The 18,460-nt window shown below is 42.2% G+C and overlaps 1 protein-coding gene and 1 long non-coding RNA gene across 3 annotated transcripts in view; one reads left to right on the top strand and one right to left on the bottom strand.

Moving 5' to 3' along the window:
* The window catches only part of LOC135339247 (uncharacterized), a 72,845-nt gene extending 58,803 nt beyond the window's left edge, over positions 1–14,042 (top strand). The window contains exon 3 of the long non-coding RNA XR_010395958.1: positions 13,743–14,042. This is a non-coding gene — a long non-coding RNA (uncharacterized LOC135339247). The remainder of the gene's footprint in view (positions 1–13,742) is intronic.
* Positions 14,043–14,446: 404 nt separating this feature from the next.
* Positions 14,447–17,822, bottom strand: LOC135339122 (NLR family CARD domain-containing protein 3-like). Of its 2 annotated transcripts, none has more exons than XM_064535255.1 (3): positions 17,562–17,822; positions 16,955–17,306; positions 14,447–16,805 (listed from the first exon to the last, which is right to left on the bottom strand). In XM_064535255.1, the coding sequence occupies exons 2-3, from the start codon at positions 17,085–17,087 to the stop codon at positions 14,485–14,487; spliced, it is 2,454 nt and encodes an 817-aa protein (XP_064391325.1). In that variant the 5' UTR covers positions 17,088–17,306; positions 17,562–17,822; the 3' UTR covers positions 14,447–14,484. The 2 variants fall into 2 exon arrangements, with proteins under 2 accessions (XP_064391325.1, XP_064391324.1); XM_064535254.1 differs by having other exon boundaries at positions 14,449–16,805; positions 16,955–17,293; positions 17,562–17,820.
* Between the last annotated feature and the right edge of the window lie 638 nt (positions 17,823–18,460).

The raw sequence follows: 18,460 nt of genomic DNA, 5'->3' as shown, positions 1-18,460 counted from the left end.
CAGACTATAAAGTGCACAGCTTCTTAGAGTACAAAGGTCATTATAAGCTAACCCCTGTGGGTGCAAAATATGAAACTGCTTTTTTCTGCACGAAACTCAGGACCTCAAGAATTGAAAATAGAATGCACTCATTTGCATGTACTCTTGCAGTTTCAAAATATTCAAAATCAAAAAATACATAAATTTCTATCGATTTGAAATTCTGCCCAAAATAAATTTAAATTGATCCAAAGATCCACTGACCATTCAAGACCATGCAATTGTCATTCAAGATTTTAATGCATTCAAGTCGACAATAATTATTCAAGATATGCATGCCATGCATGCATATACAGTCATTAAAACACAACATTTATAAGATGTCCTTTGCTTAATGCTCAAAACTCGAAGGTCGGCAACGAACCCCTGACCTCTTGTTAATTTTCGTCAATCAATGTCATGTTTCTGGTTTGGGAATCACCTTACCACTACTGAGGGAGGGAGTTGATTATTGTGAACCCCATTTCCTGTTAATTAAAACAACTACACCATGCAATAAAACCACAAAGTGTGGCTAAAGTCATCTGAAATTATGCATGTTTATGCATCCATCAAAATCTTGAATCTTGAATGAATAATCTTGAATGCTCTTGAATGAAAATTGCACATCTTGAATGAATGTATTGTGATTTGAATGAAAATGTAACATTTGAATTTTGAAACAAACGGCCCACCATAATTATTTTGCAGCCTCCTGCATTCTGCAATGCATGCGCTATTATTCTAAATAAAGGAAGTTTGTAAAATATTGAAGTAAGAGCTACACAATGGTTTTTGTCCCAGAGAGTGTTTGTCAACTATCGACATCAGTGAGCTAGCTGGTCTTGAAGATACCTACTATATACACAGTAAGTGCATGCAGTAGTAGTAGAATTGTGTAGAGATGTTCCACCATCTTTGAGCATTAGTTTGTCAACTGTCAGTGAGCTAGCTGGTCTTGAAGATACCTACTAGCTATATACACAGTAAGTGCAGTATAGTGCAGTGCAGTAGTAGTAGATCTAAGAGGTAAACTAATGCTCAAAGATGGTGAAACATCTCCTCTACACAATTCTGCAGATGACTACTATATGTATATAAGATGTTCCATCATTCTTGAGCATTAGACTACCTCTTAGATCTACTACTACTGCACTTACTGTGTGTAGACGTTGTTTGTTTCGAATGTTATAACCTACGAAAATGACCTGCTATATAGTATGTACTGAATATGGCTTAGGCCAGGCCAAATACACAATTTATACATGATGCCGATTGCGTCTACATTACTTTGACAATGGCCGTTTTTAATTTTGCCATGTAAAAGGTTGCATCTTTGGTACTGTATCAGTTAGTCAGGGTTTCATCTAGTAGGGGGGGGTGGTTCTTCCCCCCCCCCCAAATCTTGTAGAATAATGACATCATCACATTAGTATTAAATCAACTTTTTTTAAGTGGGCATAGCCAAACACTTGCGCTTACGCACTCCCAAATCCCCCCCCCCAACTTGTTATCCTAGATGAAACCCTGTTAGTGTATTAGAGAGTACAAGAATGATTTGTCAGAACAATCTCATGTACCTCTTTGGTAAACATACACTAACTGTGTTGTACTGACTTTCATTGAATCACACTGTATCACACGTCACTCCCCTTGCAGCTGTACAATGAAGTACATAGCTGCGATAAAATCCTTCAATGTTGTGGATAGGCAATCAGCTGTCTACTGACCAGGTGTGTGTGGGCGGGGAATTGTGCGCTCAATAAGTGATAATCCTTATTAGTTGCTTAAAACCTGATACACAATTTAAGTCAATCAATTTTTCCATGCCCCACAGAGACGTAACCTATAGCTGTGTTCCATTTACCTCGGCTGGAAAAAATGTGAGTCAATTATATGACATTTATTCCCGGAACTGAATCATAATAATTATGTCTCTCACTGTTCCCCCCCCCCCCCCCCCACAGAGGGTTCTTTCTGCGAGCATCGACAGTGGACTCCCTGGACAGATAGCTGGGTATCGACGCGTACTCTGACGTGATCAAATCAAATCATCTGCATCAGTGTCCATGGAGATATGCCCCACCCACTCTGTGAGTCTCCACCTACGTACTGGAGTGCATAGCAGATACTAACATACTTGTGTTGTGTGCTTAGATCTTTAATACGGGCTGTCTATATACTAAATAGAATATAATTATGCTTTCAATTCCTGCATACATTGGTGTGTCACGGTATTGATGTTAAGAGCTTCGTATGTCTCTTGTCATTGATGTACTATTCTGGGAATCCCTCTACTATGATCAAACAACATGATAATCATCGACATGTGCTCTTAATATTATTGCTCTTGTACGTACTTTGTCCAGATTCTACTACTAATCTATTTCAGTGTGAGGCTATTGACTTATTTTATGCCTCTATGTGTAACGTTGAGCGCTATGTTAACACTCCCCCAGGTTCAGAAATGTTGTGTTTTCAGTGGATGTGAGCAAGTTTGAGGTGTCTGGTCGTTTCCTGGGCAGGCAGATAGAGAAGGTCTTCCAGGTGAGGGGAGCAATAAAGGGAGTACTAATATGATTTTGTGTTATGTAGAATACATGCATTCTTTGTCTTATACCAGTTAAAGTGTTTTACTGCCCTCTCTTCTCCCCACACAGGACCTCCTTCAGCTGCAATACGAGGGCCTGGCAATCATGAAGATGTTTGGAAGGGCCAAAGTGAATGTTAATCTGCTCATCTTCATCATAATTATATGAACAAAAGGCATCACAGCGTTAAATTGGATTTTCACTAGCAAATTGCTTGCATATGTTCATTGACAATTTACTGTGCATGTGAGCATTTATCATTATTACCAGGAGAAGCCCTTGTTATGCCTCGAGGCGTAGCCATCGAGGGATACGGTAAAGCTGACTGTGTGTGTGTGTCTGTTATTGTTCATTATTACCAAGGAGAAGCCTTTGTTATTGCTGTGCTATTGACAAGTTGTAATTAATTAACAATATTTGTTTTTATAGTGTCTAACATAATTATATATACTAGTATATAATACTTCACTGCTTTTCTCTATGCATTTAAATTGTCATTGAATGCATTATGGCAGAATTAATTAAAATCAATTGTCAAAACTGTATGAATAACAATCAATCTCAATTAATAATCAATCAATTAATTATAATTGTTGCCCCTATTTGGCATGCCAGTGTTGAATTCCTACAAGGGAGAAGATCTTCTATTGTTTTTGCTTCTCTAACGAGGGGATCTCTCAGTCTCACCAGGATTGCAATATCGAACTGTTGGAACAGTTTCCCCTTTGCCCACTCCTGACAGATGTGTAGAGCAAGGGTGCTCTTGCCAGAGCCGGGAGCTCCTTCAATCAACACAAAGTTTCGTGTATCCTCAATCTCAGGGAAAATGTTAGTTAAGTTAACCGGAGTTTTTTGAAGTAAAATATCGTCAATTTTCCCCGTAATTGTTAGCCTAACAAATTCATCGTCGATTCTTCCTCTCTGTATTTCCTCCTTCTGAATCATGGCTAGTTTGAAAATTGTCTTTGTTGGGACGGGAGGCCATTGTGTGGCTGATGTGGATACTTGCATTCTGTAGCGACTTTGTAGGTAGTCCCTGTACGAGGACAGCTTGTGGTTCAGCAGGACCCTCTCTCGGGAGGGAGGACACGAGGTGGTGGAGTCTGGGGAAACAAAACAATAGGTGAGTACCATTCCTGGTGATAGTTAATAGAGAATTGTATGTGTAACAATAGCAATTAAGTAGACAGCAACATTTCTGCCAGAGTGCCATCTACATATGCTCTAGTCCTCACGTCAGTTTGCTCTCCAGGTGAGAGCTCCAATTTTTCAAGATAGCCTTTGTGAACATTGTCGAAACATGCTGCTAACTCGGGTAGATCTGGTTCCTTTATTACTGTATTGAGCTGCTCATCAGTCAGTTTCATTTCTGTCTTCAGATCGTCAATTGTGAGCTCTGAAAATAGATAGCAAGCACACAAGGTTAGCAATCACCAATGAGGGTTTTATGCTTTAGCAATCATTGGGTTTATCCTTTATAGGAAACATGACAGTCTTTATACCTTGGTTCTGCTCTTTAGTGGCCATTCCAGTAAATAAATCTGTGCCTTGCAGCTAGCTAGCTCTAGATTTCTCTGAAATATATTATTGAGTGTTGTTGTTTTTGCATGACTTGCAAAAAAAGTGGGTGTATCTCAGATATCTAAGATTGAGATACACCCACTTTTTACATTCACCACCACACCCACCAAAGACATATTGTTTTCACCCACAGAGCTAGCTAGAGCTAGAGACAAAACCTGGCTCCATTGCTAAAGTATTACAGCATTCTCCCAATGGAAAGATGGTGAGTCAATTTATTAGCCATAGATGATTGTCTGGTTCATCTCTTGGTTTATGTTACCTTGTAAGGTACGTCGTGGATCATGTTTTCTGTTCCTTTGCACAGTTTGAGGCTGAGAATGCTGCCTGTCAGTAATGAACCCGACGTATTCAAGTAAGAAATGTGATTACCGTAAGACCTTTAATTAAAGCAACACTTTTTAAAACTTATTGAAGCCAGAGATCGCTTCTTTTGGAGGTTGAAAATCATGTTGAAGACCTGGTGTCCATTATTTAGAGGGTCTCATCTAATTGGAGGTACATGTAACTCTACTCAGTCTACTTGCCTCGATTTCTATAGCCACTTAAAAACGTATTTTCCAGTGAGTTAGAATCTTTACTACTTTACTAGGGTGTGCCTACATTTACCTCCATTTAGGACGCGGCATTAAAAATTAATTGTCAACGCAGCTGTCGCTACTTTTAGAGGTCATAAATTTACCTAACCTCGAAGGTGTGTCCTCTCTGGTGAGTGGGTTGGGCAAGTGTGTACCTACAGCTGTGTACATGTAATTATTCTTAGCCAATTTTTTGAGAGGCCGCTAATAACAAGAGTCCCATAATAAGAGAGAGAGAGTATCCAACGTAGCATAAGATGTATTTGGAAAGTAGCGTAACTTCCTGCTTTGTAACTGATCAATTTAATTGATGACGTGTTTCAGACAGGGTGTCACGTTACTTTCCGAATATATCTGATGCAAGATAGCGATGCGTTCGATACTCTCTCTTTTTTACTATGAGCTCTTGACTTATTGTACTGCTCCCAGGGTACATGTATAATATGGATCAAGTATGTATGGTCGACTTTAACTGAGCACCCTTGTATTAGCCATAGTTATAAGCACTGCAATAATTATGTCCTTAGACAACGAACTTGCATGTCTGTTTCTGAGGTACCGTATATCTTCTAATTTATCGCCTCAGAAACTTCTAATTATCCCTGACACTCTTGCCTGCCAATTTTCGTTGTTCTAATACAACGGACACTCTTGTGCTTTAATATTACATTTGTCCGGACAATACCTTGAAAAGTTGAGTTACAGTCATAACCAGCCAGTAATACTTAGAGTGCTGCAGTTAGATAGCTTTGAGTATCTAGTTTTAGATAGCTATAATAGTGCAACTATTCAGTCGTACCCTGTTCTATTAAACTTAGCTCACTCGTATGCAGCTGCATGCTAATTATTCCCGGACACTTCGCATGCGCTATAAAAATCTGTTCCAATTATACCCGGACAATTTCCTGTCCGGAACATAATTATGCTGTACTTTATCTGGTAATCTGCTTATTCAGTGTCTTCTAACTTTATTGCATGAAACTCTTTTCTCAACCTCAACTTAAATCTTCTGTCACTTGCAGTTGCACCTCGAGGGGAAGCTCAGAGTTCTGGACCAACAGCTGTGATAAGTCAGCGCTACCAAAGGTGAGCTCAATCACTTTAAGAATGAATGTATTTGAGCAGTAATTGGTCGCCAGAGTTGAGAGAGCTGAGATCTCACTAGGGAAAAGTAAAATTGTTTCTTATATAGTTTTGATTGAGTTGGTAGAGGAAATCATATTTTTAGAAGGCCCTAACACCTTGTAGGCTTTAGCTGATATGAAGTTGTAGTAAGCCTCCCATTTCAGACACAAACAGTCCAATTAAGATCTTCTTATCAGAGAGTACCTGCATTTCATGTGACTCATCAATAGCAACTGAATGCCATGGCCTACCATTGATGCTCACAACAAAAGCCCCTTGCTGGTACATTGCTAAGATGGTGGTGGGCATTTCAAGCAAATCAGCAATAATGGGCGTGAGATTATTCTCTGATACGTTTGATGGTCAAACGCTGTGAAAATAGATGCCATTTTCTTTATGCATGATCCAGCCAGTGTGTATGTGGAGGGTTGGGCAGGTTATCTAGAGGAGCAGAGGAGCAGATGTTCATTTGTATACTTTTAGATTCGTTAAAATGTTGTACACCAAGTGGTGTGTGGTGTTTTATTGGTGAGCATTTTTAGTTAGTTATGTGCATGGTGCGAATAAAATAGTACATGTATTTCGTGCTTGTGCACAGTTCAATTCCAGTACCTTACAATTCTCATTCTCCTCACAGCAGCTGTCCAGACGGAGGACCATGTGTCCGAGTCTTCTTTCACGTGACACTACGTCCCACCAGTCCTGATCTGAGGCCCCTCCCCCCACAACCTCCTCTCTCACTTTAGCCCCACTCAAATCCTCAACCAAGTCTGTATCTTTTGCTCCAAGATCATGTGACGAGTCCTTCAAGATGCACTTCACTCCTACCAGGTTCATGAAGTTCCTGAATGAGCAGGAGGTGACAGGAGGAATGTTTGTGCTCAAATGTCATATTTTACTTTAATGACCCTTTACCTGTAAATGTGGATCAATTGCAATGTTGTTTGGGAGCAGATCTTTACCAAATGCATATTTTGTTTTCATACCTCCTAGATTGGCAGTGAGAAGAAGTCCAGTCCTCTAGACAGTATCAGAGGGCCTCCCTCGTTCCTACACCACCCACAGAGGTGAGAGATACACATGTGCAGTGGTTAGAATATTCACTGGCCTTTAATCAAAATCGATCTACTATTTGCTACTACAGTCCAAGTTTAAGCTGACCTTTATTTCAAAGTGGGAGAATACCGTTAAATTTCATTGCCAGATTCAGTAGTTGAGTGTACATGCACGTCACTGTTGTATGTCGAGTATTCTCCACCTGGCAGCAACTTATTGATGTTCCCCTGTCAGGTTGAGGAGAAGAGTGAGACCATTCAATGTCTAGAGGATGACCTGCTGAGGGAGCTGGAGGAGAAGCTACTCGAGAGGTCTCAAATCATGGACCTGGGTGTCATGGCTAAGCTGGAGTGAGAATTGGAACTGGCCAACAGCAAGGCAGATGTGAGTAGTTTTAAATTAGCATGTACACAAGCACACTGTTTCTGTGGTACATGTATATCAGACTAGTCTTACAGGTTGCAGTAGATTTATTGTCTCATATCCGCGAGGTATCGGTTAAGCAGATGTTACATGTACGTGCCCATTCATATCTCTCACGCTAGAGGTTAGGGGTCACGTGACTGCGATTATAGGTTTTGGGGGAATACGGAAAGAGGGGCCCCTGTGATTAGCAGTATAAAGAGCCTCATTTAGCCCCTCCCCCCCTAATCGAAACTATAAGTGAGAGGCATGCATTAGCACATCGCAGTTTGCAACACTCGTTATTATTAGTGAGTTTTCATGAGTTTTCATGATTTTAGTCCATTTATCATCTGTTGGTTTAAGTTACCGTAATGCCGATTTATCATCTTTGCACAGTTTGTGTGTGTTATGTCACTGTGATCGACCCACCCCATGCTGGAGGTTGATGTGAGTTGAGACTGAGAATGATGCCCTGTCAGTAATGAATCCGAACACTCACTCATGCCTTCAAGAAGTTTAGGTAAGAAATAATATTATGTTTACCAAAGTTGTGGTTAAAGAGTTTATAATACTGTAGGACTGGAAATATTTCGTATTTTAAATATTCATACAGCCACGTTGAGCCTATTGCTGTAGAATAGTTTTGTAGTTTTATTTTTCGTACAGTGTATGATGCTCTACAGTACGAAATATACGAACATTTTCACCATACAACCTCTACTTATACGGTATGTCACAAATACTCACTATTGTCAGGGTTTCAAGCAGGATTTTAGCTACGGGGGAAATGACGACGGCCGTACGCTGTTGAACATTTGGGGGGGTTCGGGGCGCAGACCTGAAAAAACATTTTTTTAAGCAAAGTAGAAAAGGTACTCAAATTGACCTCTAGTGTGTGTACAGAGCTTATGGCCCCACTATGTACATGCACTGCCTATGGTCCCACTATGTACGTGCACTGCTTATGGTCCCACTATGTACGTGCACTGCTTATGGTCCCACTATGTACGTGCACTGCTTATGGTCCCACTATGTACGTGCACTGCTTATGGTCCCACTATGTACGTGCACTGCTTATGGTCCCACTGTGTACATGCACTGCCTATGGTCCCACTGTGTACACGCACTGCCTATATGGTCCCACTATGTACATGCACTGCTTATGGTCCCACTGTGTACATGCACTGCCTATGGTCCCACTGTGTACACGCACTGCCTATATGGTCCCACTATGTACATGCACTGCCTATGTTCCCACTATGTACATGCACTGCTTATGGCCCCACTATGTACACGCACTGCCTATGGTCCCACTATGTACATGCACTGCCTATGGTCCCACTATGTACATGCACTGCTTATGGTCCCACTATGTACATGCACTGCCTATGGTCCCACTATGTACATGCACTGCCTATGGAACTATGTACACGCACTGCCTATGGTCCCACATGTACACGCACTGCCTATGGTCCCACTATGTACACGCACTGCTTATGGTCCCACTATGGTCCCACTATGTACATGCACTGCCTATGGTCCCACTATTTACATGCACTGCTTATGGTCCCACTATGTACATGCACTGCCTATGGTCCCACTATGTACATGCACTGCCTATGGTCCCACTATGTACATGCACTGCCTATGGTCCCACTACGTACATGCACTGCCTATGCTCCCACTACGTACATGCACTGCCTATGCTCCCACTACGTACATGCACTGCCTATGGTCCCACTATGTACATGCATTTATCGGTCAATCGTTTAATCGGGAAAAGGGTCATCACTTTAGTTTGAATTTGAATTTGTGGTCAGCCCAACCCACCAACTTAGCTTGATTTGATCGCCGCCCCCCAATGAAGACTTCTTTGGGGAGGGCGTGGCCAGACTAGCTTAGAAGATGGGCGTGGGACAATGGTTGTGCACACTCACGTCACACACACACACACTAACCAGTCGATTATGCCTTGCTGCTTGCCTCGATGGAAGTATGTGTGGCCTTTAAAAGCTGTAGCTGGTCTAAACCTTCAATTTGACCGGTAAAGGGACACAGTAGGACACACAAGAGATGAGTTGTGTCTGGAGAAAGTAATATTAAACTTAGCATCTTTAAAGGTGGTGTTGATGGAAGCAGTAGCCAACAGACAATGGCTGAACAGGAGAATAAGCAGTTAAGATCACCTGCAAAAAAAAAAGAGTACAAAGTCAATAGTGCTTCCAGAGCCAATCCAGTTTCAAGTGTCAAGCAGCTCAGCAAAACTAGTACTTCAAAGCTCTCACAATCTACCACACAATCCAATATCAACATTGATCAATATTGACAAGTTAATAGCATGCTCCTTTGTTGTAATATTTACAACAATTATTTGACCTGTAAAGGTCCCACTATGTACATGCACTGCCTATGGTCCCACTATGTACATGCACTGCCTATGATCCCACTATGTACATGCACTGCCTATGGTCCCACTATGTACATGCACTGCCTATGGTCCCACTATGTACATGCACTGCCTATGGTCCCACTATGTACATGCACTGCTTATGGTCCCACTATGTACATGCACTGCCTATGGTCCCACTATGTACATGCACTGCCTATGGTCCCACTATGTACATGCACTGCTTATGGTCCCACTATGTACATGCACTGCCTATGGTCCCACTATGTACATGCACTGCTTATGGTCCCACTATGTACATGCACTGCCTATGGTCCCACTATGTACATGCACTGCCTATGGTCCCACTATGTACATGCACTGCTTATGGTCCCACTATGTACATGCACTGCCTATGGTCCCACTATGTACATGCACTGCCTATGGTCCCACTATGTACATGCACTGCTTATGGTCCCACTATGTACATGCACTGCCTATGGTCCCACTATGTACATGCACTGCCTATGGTCCCACTATGTACATGCACTGCCTATGGTCCCACTATGTACATGCACTGCCTATGGTCCCTCTATGTACATGCACTGCCTATGGTCCCACTATGTACATGCACTGCCTATGGTCCCACTATGTACATGCACTGCCTATGGCCCCACTATGTACATGCACTGCTTATGGTCCCACTGTGTACATGCACTGCCTATGGCCCCACTATGTACATGCACTGCCTATGGTCCCACTATGTACATGCACTGCTTATGGTCCCACTATGTACATGCACTGCCTATGGTCCCACTATGTACATGCACTGCTTATGGTCCCACTATGTACATGCACTGCCTATGGTCCCACTATGTACATGGACTGCCTATGGTCCCACTATGTACGTGCACTGCCTATGGCCCCACTATGTACATGCACTGCCTATGGCCCCACTGTGTACATGCACTGCCTATGGCCCCACTGTGTACATGCACTGCCTATGGCCCCACTGTGTACATGCACTGCCTATGGCCCCACTGTGTACATGCACTGCCTATGTTCCCACTGTGTACATGCACTGCCTATGTTCCCACTGTGTACGTGCACTGCCTATGGTCCCACTGTGTACGTGCACTGCCTATGGTCCCACTGTGTACGTGCACTGCCTATGGTCCCACTGTGTACGTGCACTGCCTATGGTCCCACTGTGTACATGCACTGCCTATGGCCCCACTATTTACATGCACTGCCTATGGTCCCCACTATGTACATGCACTGTTTGATGTCCTTTGCAGTACTTCGTACTAACAGTTTCTTCAGCCTTCACACTGCTTTCCATACATTCAGTGGACGGTTAGTAGCTACATGTATATCATATCTGCTGGTATATGCAAGCTAGTCCCCGCCCATTCTCCATTTCAGATCCTCACCATAATTATGCCTCGGTGCGCATGCGCAAGCGAGGTATACGGTAGTTGTCTGTGTGTGTGTGTGTGTGTGTGTGTCTGTCTGTGTAGACTGCTACAGCTGCTCAAGGGTGAATCAAGTGCAAGTAAGAGTTTCTATAGGCTTCTAGTCATGTTTACTTGGATTTTAATTCGTGGATTTGCAAAATAATGCTTCGTTCTCGAGTTATGCCTAGTTTTGCTTACTTGGAATGCCATTGCAGCCTTTTCAGAAGAGCACGTAGCCAAACTTGTTTACCGAGTGTTGCTACTCTACTTAGTAGTTAGCTCTGCACTAGAACGCTAGCTATTGGTAGCTGCAAGAGTGAGAAGAGAGCTGCAAGGCTCTGCTAATGCAGCCATTAATTTTAGACTTGAACTTTTGGCATCGATTGTTTTTAACAACAATCATGGTCGATCATTACCCACTCCTTGAGTTTGCATGCAGCAAAATTAATTGTTCATCATGTCATGTGTATAAAAGCTATTAGACTCTAGTAGCTTTATTTTATGTAGCTTTGGCATCTCCACCGAGGCATCAGCACCCGCGGTGCTTTCATTTGTATGTTAGTTTCCATATAAAAATTATACCACTAAGAGTAGATCGTGAGAGCATTTACTATAATATTGATGGCCACCTTATAGCGGGTAATTTTTGAGGGTCTCGCAGATTAGACATTTTTGTAACCCTCAAAAAGTACCCATTTAACATACAAGTGCTAGAAGCCATCATTGCTTAGGACCACATGTTGTTTGCATAGCAACATTGTATGGTATTTTGTTGTTTTGTGGTAATGCAGTGAGCAAACAGCTGTACCACTACCACATGGTGGTTGTATTACCTGTGTGTGTGTGTGTACATGATCGACCACCATGCAATTTGAGTTCGCAAAAATGCAAAATATACAGATAGGTATACAGAATAGCGAGTTGGCCACATTTCAGGCCTTACTTCAGAGAGTCGGAATAGCGAGAGTCTACTGTACCTTTATTATAACTACTGTACCACTACCACGATGCTGTGATGGTTGTATCTGTATACCTGTGTGTGTGTACATGACCACCATGCAATCTATTACCCAGTCTGCTGTGCAAGAGAGACTTGTGATGGAGGAAGAGCTCAAGAAGGCACTGGATCGCTGTGAGGAGTTGGAGCAGAGCAGTGTGCCGATGGGGTAGATATTTGAGTGCTACAAACAACAGGTAATAAAAGTGGTACAGCATACCTGTACAGATTATGGCCTACATTATGCACTGCATCTATGTACATTAAATTAGTACTGGACTAGATATTATTTGTTGGTAAAAAACGCCAAATCAGCAAAAAATTATTAACTTTCCATGATTATTGTCTGTTGGTTTAAGAGTTTATCGTGTTTTTCCTGTTCCTTTGCACAGTTTGAGGCTGAGAGTGCTGCCCTGTCAGTAATGAACCCGTACACTCGGACGTCTTCAAGAAGTTTAGGTATAAGAAATGTGAAAACCAAAACTGAATTTGTAGTCAAATAGTTGAAAGTGTGTATGTACGAATGATGGTCATGTGATGATGCCATGTGTGTTTCTACCTTCTACTAAAGTATCGTATGATCTAAATTGCACATTACCTATTTTCGTTGCCATGCAGAGGGTATGAATATACATACACCCATTGTACCCCCCACAGAGAGTTCTTGCGAGCATCGACAGTGGACCCCCTGGACAGAAGGCTGGGTAGCGACAAGTACTCTGACGTGACCAAGCCAATCATCCATACATCAGCGTTCATGGAGATATGCTCCACCCACTCTGTGAGTCTCCGTATACTTGAGTAGCCGTTATACAAGCATACTTCTATTAAACAACATGATCATCATCACATGTGCCATTAATTGCTCTGGTACGTACTTTGTCCACTGTTTGACTGAAGCTCAGACTATACTACTAATCTAGACTTTAACAATTCCTCCAGTGTGAGGCTATTGACTTATTTTTATGCCCCAATCTTCATGCAGGGGCGTAGCAAGCAACTTTAAAGTGGTCAGGCCAACTTGCAATTAAAGGTCAGCTGCTTTTCTGCTATTGGAACTTTTGTACAGTGGTGAATTTTTACCTCAGAAAAGGTCATCACTTTTCCTCACCAAAACAGCATGCATGCGCATTATCACTCACAATATTTACGACCATTACCTACAGAGCTGCAAAAAGTGATTAGGCCAAAACCTGACCAGCCTGACCGCTTGCTTACGGCCTTGATCTTATGTGCAACGTTATGCTATAATTATGTGAACATTATTTCTTACTCGCCCAGGTTCAGGTTCGAAAGTATTGTGTTTGAGATCACGTCAAGCAGATAGAGAAGGTGGAGCTGGTCCTCCAGGTGAGGGTGTGTGTACAGGTAGAATTAATTTGGTAGGTACGTAAAGTGTTTAAGAAGTTTACTGCCTTGTGTCAGGTATAGTGTTGGTATGCTTGTACTGTGTATGTAAGTACATGTATTCATTTGTCTTACAAATACATGCATTCTTTGTCTTATACCAGTTGAAGTGTTTCACTGCCCTCTCTTCTCCCCACACAGGACCTCCTTCAGCTGCAATATGAGGGCCTGGCAATCATGAAGATGTTTGGAAGGGCCAAAGTGAACGTTAATCTGCTCATCTTCCTATAAACAAAAATCGACAGAGCGTTAAATTGGATTTCCACTACATTCATTGACAGTTTTATACGTACAGTGCATGTGCTCTCTGTGACACTGTAGAATTTAAACCATCATTATTACTGTGCTATATTGACCAATTCCAACTGATTTGTTTTTAGGTAATTGTTATGTAATGTGCCGACATATTTCTAGTCTTCTGTACACTAACTGTTTTGTAAATTGCCCTAGTAATATAATTATTGTCAAAAGTAGATCATGTCGAGATTAGCCTCGATCCCGGCCCAGGCCGCACTTCTCTTGAAAGCCTGTGAAGGAGGCTAGCTAGGTGGAGATTATAGCATTATTACAATAGTGTATTCAGTTACATACATACAGCTAGTGCATGACATGCTCTCCGTGTCAGTAGGAAGCATTGAATTCACTCGTCACCATCTGTACATGTGCTATAATTATATTGACCAATGATAGAGATTAGATGCATAACACAACAAATTAATTAACATTTATTAATTAATTAATAACAACAATAATCATAATATAATTATAACTAAACATTAATTATTAATAATAATCAATTAATTATAAATTAATAATCTAATGAATACACAATTAATAATCAATCAATTAATAAACATAATTAATCTCGGGTAAACAACAATTATCACACATAAATCTCGGGTAGTCCATTTCTCTTCCTCTCTTTGTTAGCATCCCTGAATACTGTCCAGATACAGAATCTTAGGTGGTCGGGTATCAACAATCGTGTCAGTTCAGAGCAGTGGGTGGTTAGATGTCTGGCAAGCGTCTTCATTCCATCTTCTGTTATTGAGGTATTACCCCATATGTACAGTGTTTTAATCTTGTTGATCAGTCCAGTTGATAGCTCCTCGATACTCTGATCAGTCAGTTCACAGAAACCCAAGTCCAATCTTCTCAAAGTCTTATTGACTGCAAGTCCAGCAGCAATGTGACGACAGCTAGTCACTGTGTTACCAGACAAATTAAGATGTTCGAGGGAATTGTTTGTATTCAGAAGTTGATAGAGGGCAGCTCCATTGTCGTCTGATATTGTTAGTGAGCACTTTTGCAGGTCCAGGCTCTTTAATGATGTGTTAGTGGACAAGGCCGCACAGAGTGTGCCAAGTCCACTGTTACCAATGGCATTATTAGACAAAACCAATTTAGATATTGAACTAGTGTTCTCGATAATCTCAGCGATGTGTATCCCTTCTGTAGGAATATCATTATTAGAGTTGGGACACTTGGAAAGTCCTCGGGCCAGAAATTTGCAGCCTTGGTCACTAATAGAGCAACTTCTGAGACTAAGTGTGAATCCATTACTGGTGTTGGAACAAACTGATGCGAAATATCCAACAGAGAGGCAGTCAATAGGATTCATTGCAGTGTTATCAAGATGTAGATTGTGATTAAGAAGATTAGCCACAAACACACACAGTGACGAGTCTTCAGCTTCGTACAAACAATTGATGAGGGACAACAAAAGGGACTTCGGCTCACCATACTCTTTCTCTTTCTCATTTTTGACAACCTTTCTGACCAGATCAAAAACAGTGGCTGGAACTGGACACAAGAATCGAGGTAGCAAGCTGAGGATTGGTCTACTAGTACTCAGTTTGGTGATACCAGCATAAAACTGGAAGACTGCACTGAATCGAGGATTCCCGAAGAGCTTCTGGAATACAGAAATTTGTTGCTTGGGAGGCATGAGAGAGATGTGGATTGCTGCTAGTAGCTCTTGAATAGACAGGTGGAGAAAGCAGTAGTAAACCAGATCACCATCGCTAATGATGCTGGGAACAGTTTGTAATAATCCAACGTTTGAAATCTCCTTCGTAATGTGAAGTGCGGCCAAATCACTGTCAGTAAATGTCACTTTATTTTGTTCGATCCCATGATATGCAAGTTGACACATTTGTACGGTCTGTGTTCTGATTTCCGAGGGCAGTGAGTCTGGGGATGTGATGTCTCCCACTGGAGTGGTCTTCCTCAACTTCTCCTTTAGGTATCTCTTGAGAGAGCTCTGGACCACTGATGTGAATATCCCGTGGTTGGATGTTGGGAGGGAGTGGTTGTCAGAAAGGAAGCAATTAACGACAATGGAAGCATTGAGGGGGAGGTAGCAGCTACCTTCTACCACTGGGTTCTCTCGAATTCTCTCCAGTAGAGTCTGCACAGCTTGTGAGTCACCATTCAGACACTCGGTAAAATACTGTTCTAGTTGATGTGGAGTGAACCCCAACACCTCCACCCTGGACGAGACTAGTGGGTGGAGCTCAGCTGAAGATGACGGTCGAGATGTTACAATCACAGCTGATTCGTGTAGGGCTCCTTTTTGTGACATGTCTGGTCGGATTAGTTTGTTGATGATTGAGTCTCTAGGGAGGTCAAAAGGAAGCTCGTCCCATCCGTCTAGCACCCACAGTACACCTTTGCCATACAGTGATTTTATAACTGCCTCTGTCTTGTTAGCCACGGCCGTATCAATGCAGGGAAGTACGTCAGCAATTGTCTTCGCTTCTCTAACAAGTGGATCTCTCAGTTTCACGAGGATTGCAATATCGAACTTTTGGAACAGTTTCCCCTTTGCCCACTCCTGACAGATGTGTAGAGCAAGGGTGCTCTTGCCAGAGCCGGGAGCTCCTTCAATCAACACAAAGTTTCGTCTATCCCCAATCTCAGAGAAAATGTTTGTCAAGTTAACCGGAGTTTTTTGAAGTAAAATATCGTCGATTTTTCCTGTGATTGATAGCCTAACAAATTCATCGTCGATTCTTCCTCTCTGTATTTTCTCCTTCTGAATCATGGCCAGTTTGAAGACTTTGTTTGTTGGAACAGGAGGCCATTGTGTGGATGATGTGGATACTTGTGTTCTGTAGCGACTTTGTAGGTAGTCCCTGTACGAGGACAACTTGTGGTTCAGCAAGACCCTCTCTCGGGAGGGGGGACACGAGGTGGTGGAGTCTGGGGAAACAAAACAATAAGTGAGTACCATTCCTGGTGATAGTTAATACAGAATTGTATGTGTAACAATAGCAATTACCTTATTCGGTTGCAATCACTCCCACAACGTATGGTACCACAATGACCACACTCTCACATGACAGACTCACATTTGTCAGACAAATACTTGCACACTTGAACAGCAACGTCTCCTTTGAGCTGAGAGAGTATGATGAGTAGCAGAGCTTGGAAGGTGGCTTGTAGTTGGTTCTTGTTCTGCCAGTATTCTAGGGCAAGTTTCATTCCGGCTTGAGTGCGATTTAGACGTGTTTTAGCCTTCACTTCGCTGACGTCAGTTTTCTGTCCAGGTGATAGCTCCAGCTTTTCAAGATAGTCATCAGTGTTATCGAAACATGCTGCTAACTCGGGTAGATCTGGTTCCTTTATTGCGGTATTGAGCTGCTCATCAGTCAGTTTCAATTCTGTCTTCAGATCATCAATTGTGAGCTCTGAGGGAATTCACTATTAAAAATAGTAATAATTTTGCAGCAGTGAGTCAGTGGACTCTAATATCTGTCTATGCACGTCATACGTACAATAGATGTTATACTACCAAAGGTGAAAGTGGTGTAGAACCATAGATGATATAGGTATAGATCTAGTGCTGATGTCAGTATAGTAGAACCAAGATCTAGATCCCGAGCGAGCTAGCTAGGGCATGTGTCATGTGTAATTGTGTGTACTAATCTAACTGAATCATTCAAGGACTTAGATTACCTTGATTTTGCTCTTTAGCGGCCATTCCAACGTACATGTACGTACATCTAGTTTGTTTACTTGCCAGAGTTTGCTTACTAGTTCCCTGCAGTGGACCACTCCCTTTAGCTGTGAGAGGGTGTGGTTGTTTAATAATTACTTCACATCTGGCCAGCCTCTACTGTAAAAACCTCTGCTCTCATGTTACGTTTACAGCTTGGTCTACTATCAATCAAGACACAGAACTAGATCTAACTATGGCGACGTGCTTTTGCTGCCCCAAACCTCGCTACAAACGGCTGGTTGATGGGCTCTTCCCAGAGGACCCTCAAACACCCACACCTGTGTCTGCTAATATGGACAAGCTGCTCTTCTTTGCTCAAACCTCCCCTGACCATCTGGACAATATTGGAGAGTACCTCGCTCTGAGACTGCGTCGGAGCCTGCAAAGAGAGAGAAATGGGTTAGACGACTATTTCAGAGACGTACCTGTACAATGTCGACATGTCATGATCATGTATATAGCTATAGGGGAAAGTTATCGACCATCCCCATACCTACGAAACAGAAAATGGTGTATATATGTGGCTGGGAACTTTAAATGTTATGTCTATAATACAACTATAGTATCCAATGGCTTTCTCACAAACGTGGTACAAAATACCATTTTCATGCTCCTCCCTCCCCCCAGGCATGTGAGTGTGGCTCTGCAAGTGACGGAGAAGCTGCTGTCAGCCTGTGACTCACGAAAGCTCCAGTTGATTGTGGATAGCTACCTGGATATACTGCATAATATGCTGGAAACAAGCAACACAGAACTGCATATCATGGCCACTAATTCGGTGAGTAGGGAGTGTGTGTGGTGTGGGTGTGTGAGTAGAGTGTGTTGGTGGGTGAGTGCAGAGAGTGAACGTGTATCT

This window comes from Halichondria panicea, chromosome 7 (genome assembly GCF_963675165.1).
Source record: "Halichondria panicea chromosome 7, odHalPani1.1, whole genome shotgun sequence".
NCBI lineage: Eukaryota > Metazoa > Porifera > Demospongiae > Suberitida > Halichondriidae > Halichondria > Halichondria panicea.
The sequence above is the reverse complement of the archived record's forward strand: the minus strand, read 5'-3'. Positions and strand labels throughout refer to the sequence as shown.

Bases quoted from the DNA above. Each gene is read 5' to 3' on its own strand.
- LOC135339122 (XM_064535254.1), bottom strand. From the start codon at position 17,598: ATGTACGTTGGAATGGCCGCTAAAGAGCAAAATCAAG. The intron at 17,294-17,561 runs GTAATCTAAGTC...GAATTCCCTCAG, and splicing joins CGCTAAAGAGCAAAATCAAG to AGCTCACAATTGATGATCTG. The intron at 16,806-16,954 runs GTGAGTCTGTCA...TTGTTTCCCCAG, and splicing joins CAAGTATTTGTCTGACAAAT to ACTCCACCACCTCGTGTCCC.